The 19,487-nt window shown below is 36.2% G+C and overlaps 1 protein-coding gene across 9 annotated transcripts in view; it reads left to right on the top strand.

The window, feature by feature from the left end:
- Window positions 1-19,487, top strand: part of EYA4 (EYA transcriptional coactivator and phosphatase 4) — a gene marked incomplete at its 5' end in the record, with an annotated part of 229,647 nt that overhangs the window by 147,591 nt on the left and 62,569 nt on the right. For 6 of the 9 annotated variants that reach the window (XM_082856003.1, XM_082856002.1, XM_082856000.1 and 3 more), the window contains one exon: window positions 14,782-14,906. In XM_082856003.1, coding sequence (XP_082712129.1) covers window positions 14,782-14,906 — 125 coding nt within the window. Of the gene's footprint in view, window positions 1-14,781; window positions 14,907-16,322; window positions 16,392-19,487 lie in introns of all 9 variants that reach the window. The other 3 variants (XM_082855997.1, XM_082855998.1, XM_082855995.1) reach the window with 1 other exon arrangement.

Raw genomic sequence — 19,487 nt, 5'->3', positions numbered from 1 at the left:
CTTGTTTTTTTTCATAAAGGAAAACTGAGGGCACCTGGGCATCCAAATAGTTGTCAAATAATAAATAAAGGTACAAAATTGTCTACTATATGGTGGGGATAATAAACAATAGTCCTTTCTTCAGAAGAACAACCTGGAAGGAAATATGAACAAATTTGAGTGATCGCTGAATTTTAAAGAATGTGATACAGCTTCCGAAAAGTAGCGATTTCTGTACCTGACAGTGTCACTTAGTCAATCATGTGTTTTCTGGAATTCTTGTACATTACTATAAGATGAAAGATCAAGATCATTCTAGGTCTAGATAGAGCATAAAAAATGGTATGAGAATATTCTAGCTCAGAATAAATTGATGCAGTTTCTTGGATTCAGAGTAGAATGACGATACTTATATTTTTCCTAAATTATGCAATTGTTAAAAGAAGAAAATCATAACGCACTCTTTTAAAGCTCTTAACCCAGAATCTTAAGTGTAGTACATATTTGTTAAATATTTGAACTTAAGCCACTAGAGAACTTTTTTTCCCCCCGAGGGGTAATGGGGAGGGAAGGGAATTTAAGAAGGGAAGTCACATGGTTATAGTTGTATTTGAGAAAAATAATTCTGATGATTGTCTGGAGGATGATTTGGAGAGAAGATAGAAACACCAGGAAACTATTTGTTCCTTCGTCAGGGTATGGTCAGAGCCCCTCCTACTTGATATACACTTAAGAATGAGTGAACTGCTAAGATTCTGTGTGATATGTAGAGCCTGTAGCAAAGATTAGGTGAAGAATTATGAAGACCTAATTTAAGTACTAAATAGATTCCTAATTTGGAATCTATTTAGGCAGAAGCACTGAGAATATTTGAGGAACCTGCTAAAGACTGAAGGCTTGAGGATATCGCCTAGGATTCTGATTTGAGTGACCAATTTAATAGTGTAGTTAAAGATAAGAGCATGAATAGGTGTGAAAGCGATGATGATGAGTTTAGCTGTGGGCAGAGAATGTTAAAAGAGTCTGTGAGAGATCCTGGTGGAGATGACAAGTAGAGCATTGTAGATAAGATCCAGTACTTAGAAGAGATTTGAGGGCTGAGGAGGGAGGGATTTTGAATTGATTAACAAACAATAGTTGTTAAAGACATAAATATGTGTGGAAATTCCCCAGAAGGGTGTTTCCCTGAGTGACATGAGATGAGGGCTGAGGCTGCAAGATTACGGGCATCAAAAGGTTAAGAGGACAAGAATGACCCACGAAGAAGTCTGAAAATTGATGGCCAGATGTGACGTCAAGAAACCAGGAAAGAGTAGTTGTATCAGTTAAGATGGTTTCAAGTGCAGGTAATAGAGACGCTGACTCATGGAGCTTTAAACAATAAGGTAATTTATTGGTTCACATAACTGGAATTCCGGAGGTAGAAAGGCCTCTGAGTGGTTGATCCAGGAGCTCAATAACTTCATGGAGAAATCACTTTCCTTTGTCTCCTTTTGCTCTGCCCTCCACAGTTTTGGATGTGCCCTAAGGCTATTTCTCCACTGGGGATAAAATGACTGGGGGTAGAAATCAACACTCCACGCTCCCTCCTTCACATCCAGCTGAAGATTCAGTTTGGATCTGGAAGCTCTCTGAGAAGTATGAAGAGGAACTTACCCACAAGTCTGCAGCAAAGTATTCCTTGGGTCTCTTTGGCACAAATATGGTTACCTTAGGATTCCTGAAACAATCATTAACTGGAAAGATGAATTAGGCTGCCATCTCCTGGAAATGAGGGTAGACTTAGCTTTCTCTAAGACGCTGAGCTTTTTTGGTGGGAAATAAATACCTAAACAAAAATTAAGATTCTTTTAGGTAAAAGGGAATGAATTAAAAATGGCAAACCCATAGCCAGGCAACAGGACCACTACAAAATTATTAGATAAGCCTAAGAGGAAGAAATTTTGAGGAGAAGTCATTAACAATACGAAATGCCAAAGAGAGGCCAAACTAAGAGTTAAAGAAAAAGCCCATTATATTAGGAATTGGGAGGAGGTGAATCTAGGTAGACTCTGGAAACTGAAGTGGAAAGAAGATTGCTGTGAGGTGAGAAAGAAAATACGAAGCATTGACTCTAATTTGAAAATTCTGTGTTTTGAAAGGAAGAACAATGTTTATATAGCAACTAGAGGGGGGAAATAGAAAGAGGAGTGCTTTTTTGCAACCACCTATTCCTGTGTCAAAGTCTAGTCCATGGCTGCTGATTAGGTTCTGTTGAAGCTCTTCCAGTGACCAGTTGTATGAACTTAGTCAACTTGTCAAGCCCTCTTGAGTTTCCAATCACTTTAAAGGCAGAAAAACAAAGCTGTGGCATTTTTTTTGTTTGTTTTGTTTTTAATCTCACAGAGTTGTTAAATTTCATAAATATTTTAAAGAAGAAAATAATATTATTTTTAATTTTAGGTGTCTGTGTATATGTGTGTTTAGGAGAGATTTTAAATGTTATACTCTACTAAGGCTTCAAAAAATATTTGGGGACTGAAAATAGAACAGTTTTACTTTCAACCTCATTGCTTGGTGCTATGGTCTAAATATTTGTATCTCCTCAAAATTCATACGTTGAAATCCTAACCCCTCAAAATGATAGTATCAGGAAATAATCTTTGAGAGGTGCTTAGATCATGAGGGTGGAGCCCTCATGGATGGGATTAGTGCCCTTATAAAAGAGGCTCCAGAGAGTTCCTTTGCCACTTCCACCACGTGAGGACACAGTGGGAAAGCAGAAAACATGAATCAGGAACAGGGCCCTCACCGGGGAACTCAACCCTGCTGCACCTTGATCTTGGGCTTCCTAGCATCCAGACTGTGAGCAATACATTTCTGTAGTTTATAAGCTACCCAGCCTGTGGTATTTTGTTATAGCAGCCTGAACATACTAAGATACTTGATCTTAAGCTAAAATTTGGATTTTGCAAAGAATATAAGAAAATGTTTAATTTCAGGTAAAACTATGTTTTTACTAAAAATATAGAAAACGTAGTACCTGATTACATGCTAGGCACTCATTAAATAATTATTAATTTACTCTATTCTTCAAATTTAAAGACGAAAAAATACTAGAGATTCTGTCAATCACATTGTAAAATTCTTTATATTTGAACTGTATTTTTTTTATCAGAGAGTTGATTTTAAGAAACAATAAAACTATGCCACAGAAAACTAGTGATATTGAGGTGTGTGATCAAGCCTAGGTAACTAGGACTAACTAGGTCAGTCAGTTGAAATTACTGGAAAATCTATTCATACATTGAACACTTATATGCCAGGCACAGTCCTAGGCACTATAGATACAGCCATGAATAAAAACTCCCCTCCTGTCATGAGCATACATTCTAGAGGGAGAGACAATTAACTAATAAATTAATATATACTATGTCAGGGGAGATAATTGCCTTGAAGAAGAATAAAGCAGTATAAATGGTACAATTATAATATAAATTGGATAGTGGGTAATTATTGGGTGAGGTTGTTGCTATTTTATAAGGAGGGCAGAGAAAGGCTCTCTGAATGGGGGGGGTCTGAGCAGAGGAACAGGACAAGGAGGATGGCTGAGGGAATGGTGCTCCAGGGAAAGGAAACGTCAAGTGCCAAGAGCCTGTTCTAGGAGCCTGTTGGATATGTTTGAAGATGGGCAGGTCAGGGTTGGGGAGATGGTGTGCCATGGGCTGGAGGAGCTCCATGAGTGAGGGAATCACTTGGGAGCCAAGGTCAGGGAAATGGTGTATCGGTGTATCACATAAGGAAGTGACCTGAGAGGCCAGGTGAGCAACTGGGGAATTTCTCTAGGAGCGATGGGAAAGCGTTAGAAGGTTTTGAGCAGAAGACGAACTTGGTTTGAGTTGGTTATTGCAAAGCTCCACTCTAACTACCATGGGGAGAAAAGGCTGTCCTAGGGCAAGCATGAAATTGAGAGATAAAAACAAATGCAGCTTTCTTTTTTCCTTTTAAATACAGAATAAAAATGAAGCCATCCACCTAGGAGGTTTGCCCAAGTAATAGCACAGATAGATCTACTCTAAGAAATAGATAGTATTGGTTTGTAATTAGTAGCGCAGTAACTATTCATAGAGAAATAATCCAGCAGACACTAGTCAACCTCACTTATGTATTTGGTGAACCTTGCTTTGTAGCAGTTAGAATAAGAAGCACACCCTCCCCCTTTAGCCCCAACAAACTACAACAGATTATTGAGTTTAGGGTCCTAAAGAGTAATGCCATTATGCCATTTTATTGTAAAGAAAAAATTACATTGTAGTTATTTTTGTCAAGCTTTTAGGAACTGTTCAGTGCTTTAAATTCAGAACAGTGTGTGTTCCCCTTAAATGTTCATGGTTGGAACACATCTAACTCTATGCAATATTTAAACACCTTTTTGGCAGTGAAACTCATGGGACAGTGATCTCAAAGCTTCTCTCATCCTACATTTTATAGGCTACACATCAACTGACTTCAGAATTTAGGAGCAGCCATCTGTATTTTCTAGGCAGAATTTACAGAATAATTTTGCTTTGGAAAATGAGAAAAGTAAAGATTGCATGTGAGCCTAACAAAATACCATTCAATTTGCCTGATAATTTTTGCCAAGATTTTTGTCTTGAGGGCCGACCATAGAGCATTATTCCACACCCCCAGCTTTTGCAAACCACCCATCTTTTCCTAAGGGACCTTAACAGATGAAGCATTGAATTCTCTGCAGTCAGTGTTACCTCCCACCTGGGAAAAAGACAGCCCTGTAATTGAATCCCAGCATATGCATTGTCATCCCTCCTGCCTGTCCCTCTGGTGCTACAGCAAATTAAAAGATCTCTAAGCTCAGCCTGCCTTCCAGCTGCCAGCCCCTGGTAGACATGAGGGAGCCAGAAGGGACCAGGTGGAGCAGTTTTGAGTTGCATTAAACACACAGCACAAGGAGGTTGGCCGTAACTTCCCAATGAATATTTATACCAGCCCCATTTCTCATCTTGCTCTTTGGCATGGATCAGAGTGCTGAGCTCCTGCTGATTTCAAGGGCCCTGCATTGTGTTTGGACCTGCTCCGTGAAGTATTACGTCAGATGAGCAATGGGCCCCAAGTTCCTATCACTAAGATGGCTGTTTGACTTTTTTTTTTTAGTGGAGACTATCATGTTATGGGGTCATAAGGGTGGGGCAGTGGGGGAGTTCCCTGATGTCTCCTGGCATTGCTGGCTGTTCTGTGAATTACACACAGGAAGCAACCATTGCTTCCTGTGGAGTGGAACTTTAATTGCTTGTATTAAGAGCCGCGCAACACTCTGGTTGGTATATTGGTCTATTACTGCATTTTCTTCATTGTTTTCTTAGAGGTTTTTTTTGTTTGTTTGGTAAAAGGTCAGGCACTTATCACAGGGCTCCCTCCTCACGTTTCACATTCTGATCCCCCGTGGCAGGTGCTAACTTCCTTGCGTTCAAAGTGAATGGGTTGAGTAACCTCATAAAGATACAGAATGTCTTGGCATAGAAAGGGAGAGAGTACAGAATGCCTGTCTGTGGAGGACTCACAGTGTTATTTCGAGAGCCGTGTAAACCTGAGAAGATATTAGGAAAACCATCTACACACACACCCATTAACTTTTCCTAAGTAGTAGATCATAGACTTAGATTCCTGTTCCTCCTTCCCCATCCATATTGTTATCTAATAAAGCACATGCCATATGTGTATTTTAGGATCAGATTTCTAAAGAGAAATCATTTTTTCATTGTTTCATTGTGTGACACAATAAACTTTAGATCAGTGATAAAAAATGAACTTATTTACAAAACAGAAACAGACAGAAAACAAACTTAAGGGTACCAAAGGGGAAAGGTGGTGGGGAGGATAAATTAGGGATTTGGGAGTAGCATATATACACTACTATATATAAAATAGATATTTTATATATTTTATGTATAAAATAGATAAACAGTAAGAATCCACTACTGTAGAGCATAGGAAACTACACTCAATATTTTGTAATAACCTGAAAAAGAATATATATATATATATATATATCTGAATCAAGTCACTGTACACACATATATAGGTGTGTATATACATATATATGTATATCTCAATCACTTCGCTGTACACCTGAAACTAACACCACATTGTAAATCAACTATACTTCAATAAAAATTTTCAAAATTAAAATAAAATGTTCGAAATCAATCTCAAAAAAATAAAATTACCTTCTTAGATAACTAAATATAAATAATTAGAACGAGGGCTGTGATCATGAGAATCCAGCATAAGTTCTCTAAGCAAAAGCCATGCCAGAATAGCCTGACAGCAATACCAGAAAAGAGGAACAAAGGCCTGCATTATACTTAGCACATATGGCATTCAACAACGTGTGTCTCAAAGGCTCTTGATATATTTATGAGGAAAATACAGAAAAATAGAGACTGAAAGATAGTACTGCTATTAGCTCAATAACTATCTCCCAGTGATATAGATCTAAAGATATAACTCTAGTGCCTTCTTCAAGACCTGTCCTTGACATTGGCCTGTTCAACATGTTTATTGTGATTTGGCAATGAGCGCATGCTAGGAAAGTTTATGGGTGTCATGGCACAGGGAAAGAATACTTGGAACAGCAGAATCAGAATCTGACAGGACAAGATAAAACAGTGGACTCAATCCAACAAGATAGCATTTAAGAGGAACATATGAAAAGCTGTTCACTTAGGTTCCAAATGCCAACGGCATGTGTTGTGGCTGAGGGAAAACAGGGCTCTAAAGCATCACATGGGACAAATCATAGGGGTTTGGTTGGCTGGGTTTCAGTGTATGTTCATACTGTAAAGTGTCTGATAGCAAAGCTAGTGTACTCTTCAGACTATACTGATGGGTCCAGAGTGATCCTTTTAATATTCCTGCCATGTTTTGCACCTTTAAGGCTCTGAGTTGGGACATTCCTCTTTGAGGTTTGAAGGGAAGTTATGGGAAAGAAAGTGTAGACTTACCCCATGTCAATGGGTTAAATTTCTTCCGGGACCAAAGTTGCATGGAAACCATGTATGGAAGACTTTCTGATTAATAAGTGAGTGGAAAATGAAATGGGCTGCCTCTTAAGAAAACAATTTTCTTGATACTACAGGTTTTCAAACAGACAAATCAGACATTTATTGACAGCATTGTAGAAGTGACTTTAGTAATAGCTAACATTCATAAAGGTACACTGTGTGCCAAATTCTGTGTAATTTGCGTGCGTGATCTTATTTCATTCACTCAGTAACCCTCCAGTGGGTATCATTAACTCCATTTTTGAGCCTAAAGTCCATTGACCGGTAAGTGATAGAGATGGAGTTTAAAACCCAGGTTTCAGCCTATAGTACAGGCCCTTAACATAGTACTCCCAGCCTTGCGCATAAAATGGTATTTTTGCATTCGAGGACACTGAATGTCCCTCAAGACTCCGAAATTCCATCATTTTCATAGGGAGCTATCTTTATTGTGTACATGATGCTAATGCTTTGCTCTTTTCAATTCAACATTCTAGCATTGAAAAACCCTCATTCAATCATCCAGTAAAATGTTTGATCCTTACTGGTAGAGTTTTTTCCTTAGAAAAAGAGTCTGTATATTTCTTGGTATAATTAATGGTATTAGATGTTTTTATTGTGGCCGTATGGCTTTATTTTTCTGCTTACTGAGGGAAATAATTTCCTGCTTCATTAACCATGGTTTGTAACTGATCTAACAGAAACTTGAGTCCTGTGCTATTCAAATAACGGTTGGAGAATTCATTGGGCTTTTTCTCCTTTGTTTTCAAAGTAAAGGGGTGGGGGGGCTTTGAAAACCTAAATTTAGAGAAATGCTTTAGAGATACATTTTTTAAAAATTTACTCACATTTCTTGGGTGGGGAGACCATGTTTTATCTAAATAATCTGTTAAGAGTCGTAGTGAAGAAAGGGCCAGAGCTGTAGGACTCGTCTAGATCTGTAAGGAAGCCCTGGAAAGGAAGGACTGTAAAAGTGTCCAGAGAACAGTGTGTCCATGGCTTTATTTGCTGTTACTCCAGGGCCTGAGGTCACTCTGGCAGACAGGTCACTTGCACTGCAAGCATTCAGGCTGGCCTCAGGGACAGGAATGAGGTCACTGACAAACTGCAAGAATAGCTCCCATTATTCATGGCCCACTTCCCTGATCCTTGTTGATAGGGGTTTTCTTCCTCCAACATTTCCTTTTCTCTGCAGCAGAGCCCAGTTCTGATGATGTCTGCTGAAATGGGCTAGTGAGGGCCTCCTTCTGGGACTGTCTGGCCACCTGATCAGTGACATAGACACCGTGCAGCAGAGAGCATCCACATCTCCCAGCCTAACTGAGCCAGGGGAGAAACTGGCTCAGGACTGCAGCTGGGACAAGGGTTTCTTGGCTCCTAATCTGAAATGTGTTGGTTTAAGGTGGACGGATGTGCTTTTTCCAGAGAGTGGGAATTGGCACCCAGTCGTGACATGCCTATGACTTTCATCCAATCTAAGTTGACCAAATGGCTTTATTATATTTTTTCTCGCACAGTGGTTTTCTGTATCCATGCAGGGCATCTTCCTCCCCACCCTCTTGCACGCTCATGGGTGCACACACACACACACACACACACACACACACACACACACGCCCCTCACTCATTTGGGAGTTCTAACATTGCACATGCAGATATGAAACCTTCCATACACATTGACATCACAGTGCTAATCCCCGTCTCCCTCCACCCATCCCTTTGCTCTCCTACTAGCCTCCAAGCTCTCAGAAGATACTTTCTGGATTCCTAGAAATGTCCCTGAACTTCCTGGATGCACAAGCAGTGTTTGTTGAACCAGAGTACTCTTGACTCCAAGTTATTCAAATCACTTCATCAGCATTTTTCCTATTCCTATTTTATTATTCATCCTTAGCACTCACTAAGTACCCCACACAATTCTAAGTGTAGAGGAAAAAAGCAATGAATAGAAAATAATCCCTACCCTAATGCAACCTATACTCTCATTATTTAAGTAAAAGCTGATTTTGTTATTCCAATTTTTCAGCTAAGGAGGATGAAAAGGCTTATATTACATAAAAAAGGAAGTTATGAGTAAAGCAAATACCTGAACTCTTGCCCTTAAATGCATTCTGACGGTCCAAATGAAAATTGGCTAGTTAGGTAGACTCTGAGAGCTTGGGACACAGAGCCCTGCATACACACTGTCCACTTTATGCAAAGAGAAAAGCTGGCATGGGAGTGAATGCCTTTGAAAGTCTAGGATGTTTTTGCATTTCTTGGGTCATGAAGAATTGGTGGAATCTCAGCCTGTAAATAAACAGTCTATGACTCATTACCAGGCTCTGTGCAGAAGGAATCATGGTTTCTGAGTTACAGGAGACTCTGAATGCGCAAGTATAAAGCATGCTCTTCCTTGGGTTTGAAGAGGATATTTAAGTCTGCTAGAAATAAATTCCACCTGTGCTACAGAAGAATGCAGACAAGAAGCAAGAAAACAGCTGCATGTGACCTGCAAGTCTTCTTTTCTTTTTTTTTTAAAGAGTTTTTGTGTTTATGGATAAGTTTGTTTTTTATATTGTCCAGAAAGATGCTAGTATTCACATGGCCTTATGACATGGGTTGAAAGTGACATCTTGGAAGTTAAAAAGGGGCACCTTTATACATATATATACATTCTTTTAAAAATTCTTTTCCAGTGTGGTTTATCACAGGATATTGAATATAATTCTCTGTGCTATTTAGAAAGGGGTCTCCTTTAAATATGGTAATGTAGATTTGTCAGAGTAGAAACTTATATTGAGTTGAGTATTTTTTGAAAACCATTCAAAATGTTTTATTGCAAGAATATGCATTCCTAATTGTGGTTTCACAGTGTGAAAAAATTAAAACCACTTTTAAAAATGGGAAACATATAATGTGACAGAAAGAACCTGGGCTCCGGCATCAAATAGACTTGAGTTCAAGTCTTGGTGCTGCTACTTTCAACCTATGAGGTCTTGGGCATGCTGTATATCCTCTCTGAGTCTCTATTTCTTTATCTATAAAATATGGAAAATAATATGCACATCAGTGTGTTAATGTAAAGATTAACAGAGGATATATTTGAAGTACCAAGCGTAGGCTGTGTCTTACAATATGTACTCAGTAAAAACTGGTAGCTGTTAAACATTTTCTGCTGTTGAACTCTAAGGTAAACTTTATATTTTATATGTTACATATTGTATGAACTAGACTTAAAAAGAATCTGAAGTTTAACATACAAAAGAAAGTACAGGAATATCCTTACTGTATAGTTTATAGTTTATAGCAATAATGTATGGTTTATAGCAATAATGCATGCCTATTCTCTAAAGGCTCTATTAATTGTAAGAAATATCAACCCATTAAAATAAATTCAAGCAAAGGAGACTTACTGTGCAGAGCCAGATAATTGCATTTTGGCTTCCTGGAAACTGGAATGTAAGATACAAAGGCTGTCTTTCTTTTGTTTTCCAGGAGTGACATATTCCTGCTCCTCTCTGTAGTGTGGGCTCCGTCCTTTCATTCCTGACTGATTTTCCTTGCTTCTTCACGTTGCATGTGGCTCAGATTGGCTGTGAGCCCCTACACTACCTTGCAGTTTCAGTAATACTACCAACTAGATGCTTCCCCTAGAACCCCTTCTTTGAATTCATCAAAACCCAGCTAACAGTTTCTGAGAAAATTTTCTAGACTCTTTAAGTAAGTTCACAGTATTAATAGTAACAACACTCCCTGCCCCACTCCTTGGAAAACTCGCCTCTATAATCTCCCATCGACCCATCTTGGGTTTAGCAATCGTGTGGCGCAGGCACCCTGCGCGCCAACAACCACTGCTAACATCAATCCTCCAACTGATTTGTTTCATGACTCCCCAGATCAACAACCCTCGATGCCTCCTCATTGCCTATGGGTCAAGAATAAACTCCCTGGCGGTCCAGTGGTTAAGACTCTGCGCTTTCACTGCAGGGGGCGCTGGTTTGATCCCTGGTCGGGGAACTAAGATCCCGCATGCCGCATGGCACGGTCAAAAAAACCCAGAAAAACAAAAAAAGAGGGATAAACTCTCAAGTTTGACAGCACATTCCCCTGGCACCCTAAAATGAACTTAGTGTGATGAAACCTCTCTGGCCAAAGGTTTCTGTCTTGCTCTGGCCTCTGCTCCTGAATGCTCCCCTCTGAGGGCCCCATCCACCTCCTAACTCTTACGGAGCCTCTTACCTTCTACGCAGCATTTATCCCAACCACTTATCGAATTTCTATACGACTCCTTCAGGCATAACCCAGTAGTGGACACGTGGTAAAGCTGGAAAAACCTATTCATATGTCTCCCAAGCCCCACAGGCCTCTGGTCAGAGGGAGGGAACGCAGCTCTCAATGACCTTCTCCAGGATGTGGCCCCAGGCTCTGTCTGGATACTTAATGTACTGTAGTTTTCTATGCACAGGATCTGCTTTCTCATTTAGATCATAAATTTCTTTGATGGTAGGACCATGGTTTCTCCATTTAGCAAGCCTAACACCTGTGACAGTACTTTGCATGTAATAAGCAATTATTCATTTATTAGTTCAATTAAACTAAAAATATTTCTGTTGGGTGGGTTCGGTAGGAGAAGATAAAATCATGAGCATTCGTTGTTTACCGTAATTAAGCCTGTTATCAGGAGTGTGCTACCGATAATACTTTTGGGGGTTCCTACTATTCTCCTCTCCTCTGTGTCTTTTTTATCCGATTGCTATAAAGATTTCTCTTTATCTTATTTTAAGAATTTGACTGTAATGTGCTGAAGGTTTGGTTTTCTTTTTCTCATTTATTATGTTTCAGGGCTTTATGGGTTGCTGTTTATTATCAAATTTGGCCATTATTTATTCTGAAATTATTCTGTCTCTTTCCCTTTCTTGCTTTCTAATAATATTCCACAGGTTACTTTTACTTTATTCAATATTTTCCCCAATATTTTGTCTGTCTGCTTCAGTTTGAATAACTTCTACTGGCCCAGTTTCAGATTTACTGAATTTTTTTTTTTTTTTTTTTGCAGTGCCTTGAAGTCCATCCAAAGACTATTTTTTTATTTAATATATTATAATATTCATTCTAGAACTTTCCTTTGGCTCTATTTTGCAGTTTTCATTTTTTCTATGTGCGATATTTAGATGTAATACATACACGTTATATTCATAATTACACATACATATAAAATATATATGGCACATATGTATCTATGCCATATATGTATATATCTATATACGTGGCATATTTATATGTTTATACCTTGTGTACGTATCTTTTCCTATAAATTATTTCAAATATACACAATAGTTTTTTAAATCCTTGTCTGCTAATTCCAAATCCTGAGTCATCTACAGGTCTGCTTCTATTTACTGTGTTTTCTCTCTACTATGGGTCATATATTCCTGCTTCTTGTTATGACTCAAGATGTCATTCTGAACATTATGTACAAAATAATTTATAGTATTCTGAAAATCATGTATTTATAGTTTTCTGAAGATTATGTACAGAAACTCAGTAGAGACTGAAGCATGGTATTTGTTTTGTTTTATTTCCCAAAGTGTCTAAGTCGTTTGTTCTGGCTGGCTGTGAAAACAAGGGTCTGAGCATTCAGATTCCTTTTGGAGTTGAGTTGAGCTGGAGCGGGACTGTGAATAACCCAACTTCCAACCTCCTGAACAGCCACTGTTTTGGTAGTTCAGTGTTTGAACTAGAAAGGCATTGACTGATGTTTCAGATATTTTTGATTCATGTTTTTATTTATTATTGGCAAGGCCCTTGTACCTGTAACTTTGGTAAATTCACCCATTAGTTCTCGTAGGGTTTTTCTTAATGGATTTCTCAGAATATTTTACATAAACAATTATGTTACCTGTGAATTAACAGGGTTTTTTTTATACAGCAGGTCCTTATTAGTTAACTATTTTATTGAATTAACAATTTTTCTTTCTAAGCTTTACCCCTTTTACTTATTCATTTTTGTTTTCTCCCACTAAGAGTGCCAATAAAATGTTGTATTGAAGTGGGAAAAAGAGATACTCTTGCCTTAGTTCTGATCTTTCTTTAATGAGAAATCATTCAATATTTCATCATGAAATAAGATGTAGATTTTTCAAGAATGGTCTTTATCATATGGGAGGCAAATGCTTCTTTTCCTAGTTTTCTGAGAGTTGTATCATGAATGGATAATGAATATTGTCAAATGCATTTTACACCCATTGAAAGTATATTCTGTTAATATATTGAATTACATTTATTGATTTTTAAGTGTTAACTCAACTTGAATTCTTGGAATAAAACACACCTGGTCATCATATATTACCCTTTTCATTGCTGGATTTTATTTGATAATAGTTTTTGAAATATTGTTTCATCTATGTTCATGAGAAATATAAATCCATAATTTTTTTTTTCTTGGAATTGCCTTTGGCAGACTTCGGATCAGGGTAATTCTGGTCTCTTACAGTGGAGTGAAAAGTGTTACCTCCTATTTTTTTCTAAAAGAATTTATAAAAGATGGCTGTTATTTTTCCTTAAATGTTTGCTAGCATTCACTAATGTGACCATATGGCCATGGAGTTTTTTTAAATGTTTAATTATGAACTCAATTTCTTTAATTGGTATAGGACAGTTTTTAAAAGTTGTTACAAGTTTTTATAGTTTGTGTCTTTCAAGAAAGTCTGATTTTGTCTAAATTATTGAATTATTTGGCATAATATTGTTCATAATATTCTCTTATCATCCTTTTTAATATCTTCAGTATCTCTAATGATCATCTTCTGGATTTGTAAATTGTCTCTGTTGTTCATAGATTTTCTATTTCAGTGATTTCTGCTTTTTATTGTTTCCTGTCTTTTACTTACTTTGGGTTCAGTTGCCTTTCTGTCACTGGTTTCTTAAGGTAGAAACTTAGATCACAGATTCTAAACCCTTCTTTTCTTATGTAACCGTTTAAAGATATAAATTTCTCACTAACCACTGCTTTATTTGCATATGACCAATTTTGATTTGGTTTTTCCTAAGATTTTATTTTTCAGGGTAGTTTAACACTTACAGCAAAGTTGAACAGTAGGTGCAGAGATTTTCCATCTACCCCCTGCCCTGCACATGCATAACCTCCCCTATTATCAGCATCACTCACCGGAATGCTGCATTTGTTACCAAGGATGAACCTACACTGAAAGTACATAGTTTACCTTAGTGTTAATTCTTGGTGCTGTACATTCTGTGAGTTTGCATGATGTATAATGACATACATCTTTCATTACAATATCATATAGAGTATTTTCACTGTCCTAAAAATTCTCTGTGCTCTGCCTATTCATCCCCACCCCAATCCCACCCCTGGCAACTATTCTTTGTGCTGTTGTTGTCACATATACTTTTATCCTATATCATAAATTACACAGTTCACTGTCTTTCATGAATTAAGAGAAAAATAAGATCATCTTTTGTATTTACCTACAAATTTACCTTTCTGTCACTTTTCATTCCTTCCTGTAGATCTGAGTTTTTGTATGGTTATTACAAATAACAAACAAATGAGGAAGCTTAACTATCATGGAAGCTTTACTTATTTATTAATTTTTAATGGACTGTCACGTTCACCTGATTAACCAAAAAGTCTTAGCTGTGGGTTTCAATTCCTATTATTGTGAGATCACCTGCATGCTCAGTAGAGTGATATACAGAGCTTATTAAGAAAGCATTGCTGAAATTTCAACTTTTTCTCTGTTGCTTCCTGCTCCAACAGGTCTATGGAAATGCAGGACCTAGCGAGTCCTCATCCTCTTGTTGGAGGTGGCGACACTCCTGGTAGCTCCAAACTGGAGAAAGCTAATCTCAGCAGCACATCGGTCACCACAAATGGGACAGGAGGTAAGTGTACAACCCTGAAGACACCCAGAATCACATTTCAAACTTTGTTGTGGCTTTACATGTTAGGGATCTGCTAGTAAATAAATATTATATCTCATAAGCAATAGCATCACAGCATTATACTCAAGTAATATATAGTTAATGGATTATTTATTGTTCTGTTGATTTTCGTGAAATTTTTGCTCCTCCTCTATAGCTGGAAGCATTCAGAAAGAATAGATAGCCCCGAGCAACATTTTGAAGGCCTTTAGCAAGGCTTCCTTTTTGTATTTGCCCTTGTACATATTTTTCAAAATGTAAAAAATGTGGCCCAAGGATTTACTCTCTGATCTTACTCAACAACAACAAAAATAGAAAATGGAAAAGAAATTCTATTAGTTTTTGGTTTTATTTTGAATTTTAAGAGAAAGGCTACTCCAAAATTTTTCTTAAAAATGGTTTTTCTTAAAAATGGTTTTGGGAATGGAAAAATGTCCATATCTGCTGCATTTTCTTTTCAAAGAGAGAAATACCTAACATGTATTTAAAATAGAAATTGAATTTTTTTCTAGATACCTTTTCATATGATTAACTCATAATTATGCCACAACATATGGCAACAATAATAACTATTTCAAATATTTCACCCTATTGTTTTTATAAAATGCATTCAACCTGTCAGAAAATACGATCTGATTTTTGCATCAGAATATGTATACGTAGAACGCCTATACATATATATATACATATATACACATATATAAGCTGCATTTTAAATTACTCACAATTATTTTGAAGTTTTGTAGATTTAGTTGTTTTTGTCGAGTGAAAAATTACTTGAAAATTGCTTTAATTTGTAAGCTATTCATATTATTAGATATCAGCATTTGCCACATCATATTTTCTTTTAAATTTTCAGTAAATATTTATTAAATCGATACACCTCTTTCCACTTATTTTAGAGTAACTGTGAAATCTAAAATTTTCTTTGTAAAGTTGTGTGGATTGCAACTTGCCTGTATTTAATAATGTTTTACATAAAACCCTTTGTAAATTAACATTTTCCTTGTTTATAGTGTTTGTCTCTAAACATGCATCTATAATTTTGGCTAATTAATTATAGGATTGCAAATTTATAAGATTGTTTAGTGATAACTTGTGGAGTAAGAACATTTATATTTAAACCTTAACTTGGGTGCAAATAATAAGATTTAAAAAAAAAAAATGCACTCTGAAATCAGACTTTGAAGGTCACTAATCACCATGTATGTATATTTAACTGAACTAAAACATACCTGATAAACTAAAATGTAAAAGTCATACCATGCAGTTATAATTTTGGCAAAAGGGTCAGAAACCAGTACAGGCACTGAAGACTGTTCTCGTACACTGAGCAGGCATTCAGACAATGAACCCTTATGCTGTTCCTGTTCTCAGGGGACAACATGACTGTTTTAAACACTGCAGACTGGTTGCTGAGTTGCAACACCCCCTCCTCCGCAACAAGTATGAGAGATGATGGTACACTGCATGTGTTTGGGTGTGTGGATTTGCCCTTCTGGTTTGCTTTCTGTTGCTATTTCTGTTTGCACTCTCTTTTCTGTGTTCAGTACTTGTTATAAAAAAAAAAAAAAGGAGACATGAACACACCTCTTAGTTGTTTATTGATAACAGTTGGCTATGTTTTTCTTATCAACTAGTATTCTAATCTTAGGTCAGTAGTATTCTTTTCTTAGTTTTTTCATAATTTTGCACAAACGGGTGCATCTACTATTTTTCTATCAGTTTATTAAGTGATAATTCAACATAACTGTCACGTCAATGAGCAGTTGAAGCAGATTGCGCCTCTGTACAAACTCAATCTCCAAAGCCTACAGGCTTTCATAAATTAAATTAAATTCATAACATGGCAAAATGATATTTCCTATTTTACAGACTTTAATAAATATTCCAATTAAAATACCTAAAGTAATATTAACATTTAAAAATCCATCATTTAAAAAATTACCAGTGATGAAAGCTATACATTTAAAATTATAAATTAATATTAAATCTCTTAAAATGTTTTGAACTATATATATTAACTACATTGCTATATTTATATATATATAATATAAATAAACTTTTTCCCAAACCAAAAGTTAATATGCTATCGAAATTTAAAAATTAAAACAAAACCACATAAAACTTCTGTAGAACCACCCAATTCTAGCATTAAAAAGAAGAGCTCACGACCTGTTAGAAATGTGCATTACAAGCAAGCAGTTAGAATAGGCACAGTTTGCCTGGACCTTGCTGTATGTAGATTAAATTAGAATATATGACCAGTGGATGAAAAGTACTCCATTATGCCCGTTATTTAAATTTTTATCGTTTTAGTTTCTTTTTTTATTAACTCCACACTTAAAATATACTTTTCATACTTAAAAAATATGTTGCCAGAATTTAGTTCCTCTTAATTCTCACTCAAGGGTCTTTTTTTGCAAAGAACCAGACAGGAAATGTTTTAGGCTTTGTAGGCTATGCTGTCTCTCTCTGTCTCATCTATGCAGCTCTGTCACTGTAGCTCAGATGCAGCCGTAGGCAATACATAAATGAATGAGAGTCGTCAGGTTCCAATAAAACTTGATTTATGGACCCTGAAATTTAAATTTCGTATAATTATCACATGTCACAATATATTCTAATTTTGATTTTTTTTTAAACATTTAAGATGTAAAAAACATTCTTAGCTCACTGGCTATTGTTCTATTCTGACATATTAATGTAACATAGGCAACTTTACAATAGTGAATATATACAATCAATATTTAGTAATTTACATCTAATATCCAACAGAAAAATTTTTTTAAGTGTAAAACATCAAGTTTTCCTTGTTCTTAGTATAAATGTTTAAGAGTTGTGTGACCATGTGGGAAAAAAAAGGACTTCTGTGTCAGGAAGACCATGGATCTGAAACCTGGCACTACATTTACTAGCTGTGTCATCTTGGACAAGTTACTTAACCTCTCTGAGCTTTAATTCTTTTCTACAAAAGAAGGATAATAATACTTTACTGTCAAAGCTTTTGTTTTAAATCATATAATGTATGTAAATTTGGGGCAATATAAACCAATATATTTTCCTTAATTAATAATTCATTAATAATTAGGCAACAGCTTTTTAAGGAAAATGGAAACATGTAGTCAGTGTGTTAAAAGACCGTCCAGTGTTTGGTCAGATAATGAATTTTTCTGCATTTAGAACATGTAAACTGGCCACAGTTTATTATTATTATAATAAAACAAAAGACAAAAGCAAAAGCTAATTTAGTGGCTTTTCAAGATCTTTCCATTAACTTAGATTTTCAAAAAGATAATTTTGATAGTTTTTACTGATACAAATGAGTCAATAGTATCACCTTAATATCCTACCCTACTACCTTGGTGCTGTTTAAATATATTACATTACTCCTTAAAGTAATTTTTAAAGGGGTTCATCACCTTAATCCTAATTCTGTAATTACATCTGCAGATTTATATTAGAACCTAGATTTTCCTTTCAAATTTTTGTCACTTGTGAAATTGTTAAAATGAAGAACTGTCAATCAAAATATAATAAATATAATCATATCTTAGCATACAGATCAGTGGTCAACAAACTTTTTTTGTAAAAGGTCAGATAGTAAATATTTTCAGCTTTGCAGGCCATATGGTCTCTGTTGTTACTATTCAGCTGTGCTTTCATTGCACAAATGGAGCCATAGACAATATTTAAACAAATGAGCTTGACCATATTCAAATAAAACTTGATCTGTGAACACTGAAATTCGAATTTCGTAAAATTTTTATGTCACAAAATTTTATTCTTCTTTGATATTTTTCAACTATTTAAAAATGTAAGAGTCATTCTTAGCTCATGGGCTATACAAAAACAGGCCGTGGGGTAGACTTGGCACTTGAGATGTAGTTTGCCAACCCAGATATAGATTCATGTATGCTACTTCATGTATAGGTATATACATGCATGTAAATGCATGCCAATCATGTGAAAAGTTACTTCCATATATAAGTAAGATTCTAATTTCCCTAATGGTGTCAAGATACATGATTAACTATACTTTATATACAAAATACTTAGATTTATTGGAAGTGCTTAGGATAGGGTCTAAATGTGAATTTTCACTTTCTAACTTAAAATGTATCAGGTTCCTATTATATGCCAGGTTCTGTGCTAGGAAATGGGAACCCAATGACCTATAGAACATGATACTAGCCATCAAGGGACCAAAAGTCTAGCAGAGGGAAACAGAAAAGAAAATAATGAGTGAATAATGTGTTCAAGGTGGGTGCACAGCAGAGGGAGGGAATATTTGATTCTACATGGAGATTAAGAAAATACTTCAAAGAGAAGATTTGGGGGAACCAAGATCAGACATTCTGATTTGGGGGAACCAAGATCAGACATTCTGATTGGGTTTATGGTGTTTTCTATATTTGAAATCTGTAGAGCATAGAAAAGAATCTCCCAGAGTTTTTAATATATAGATGATTGATTCACATGGGATGAATTTGTTTCTGAGTATTATATGTCTGTGCAGTAGAACCAGCTACTACTGTGGCT

This window comes from Leucopleurus acutus, assembly GCF_964270905.1.
Source record: "Leucopleurus acutus genome assembly, chromosome: 15".
Taxonomy (NCBI): domain Eukaryota; kingdom Metazoa; phylum Chordata; class Mammalia; order Artiodactyla; family Delphinidae; genus Leucopleurus; species Leucopleurus acutus.
Note: the sequence above shows the minus strand (reverse complement) of the source record. Positions and strands in the feature narration are given on the sequence as shown.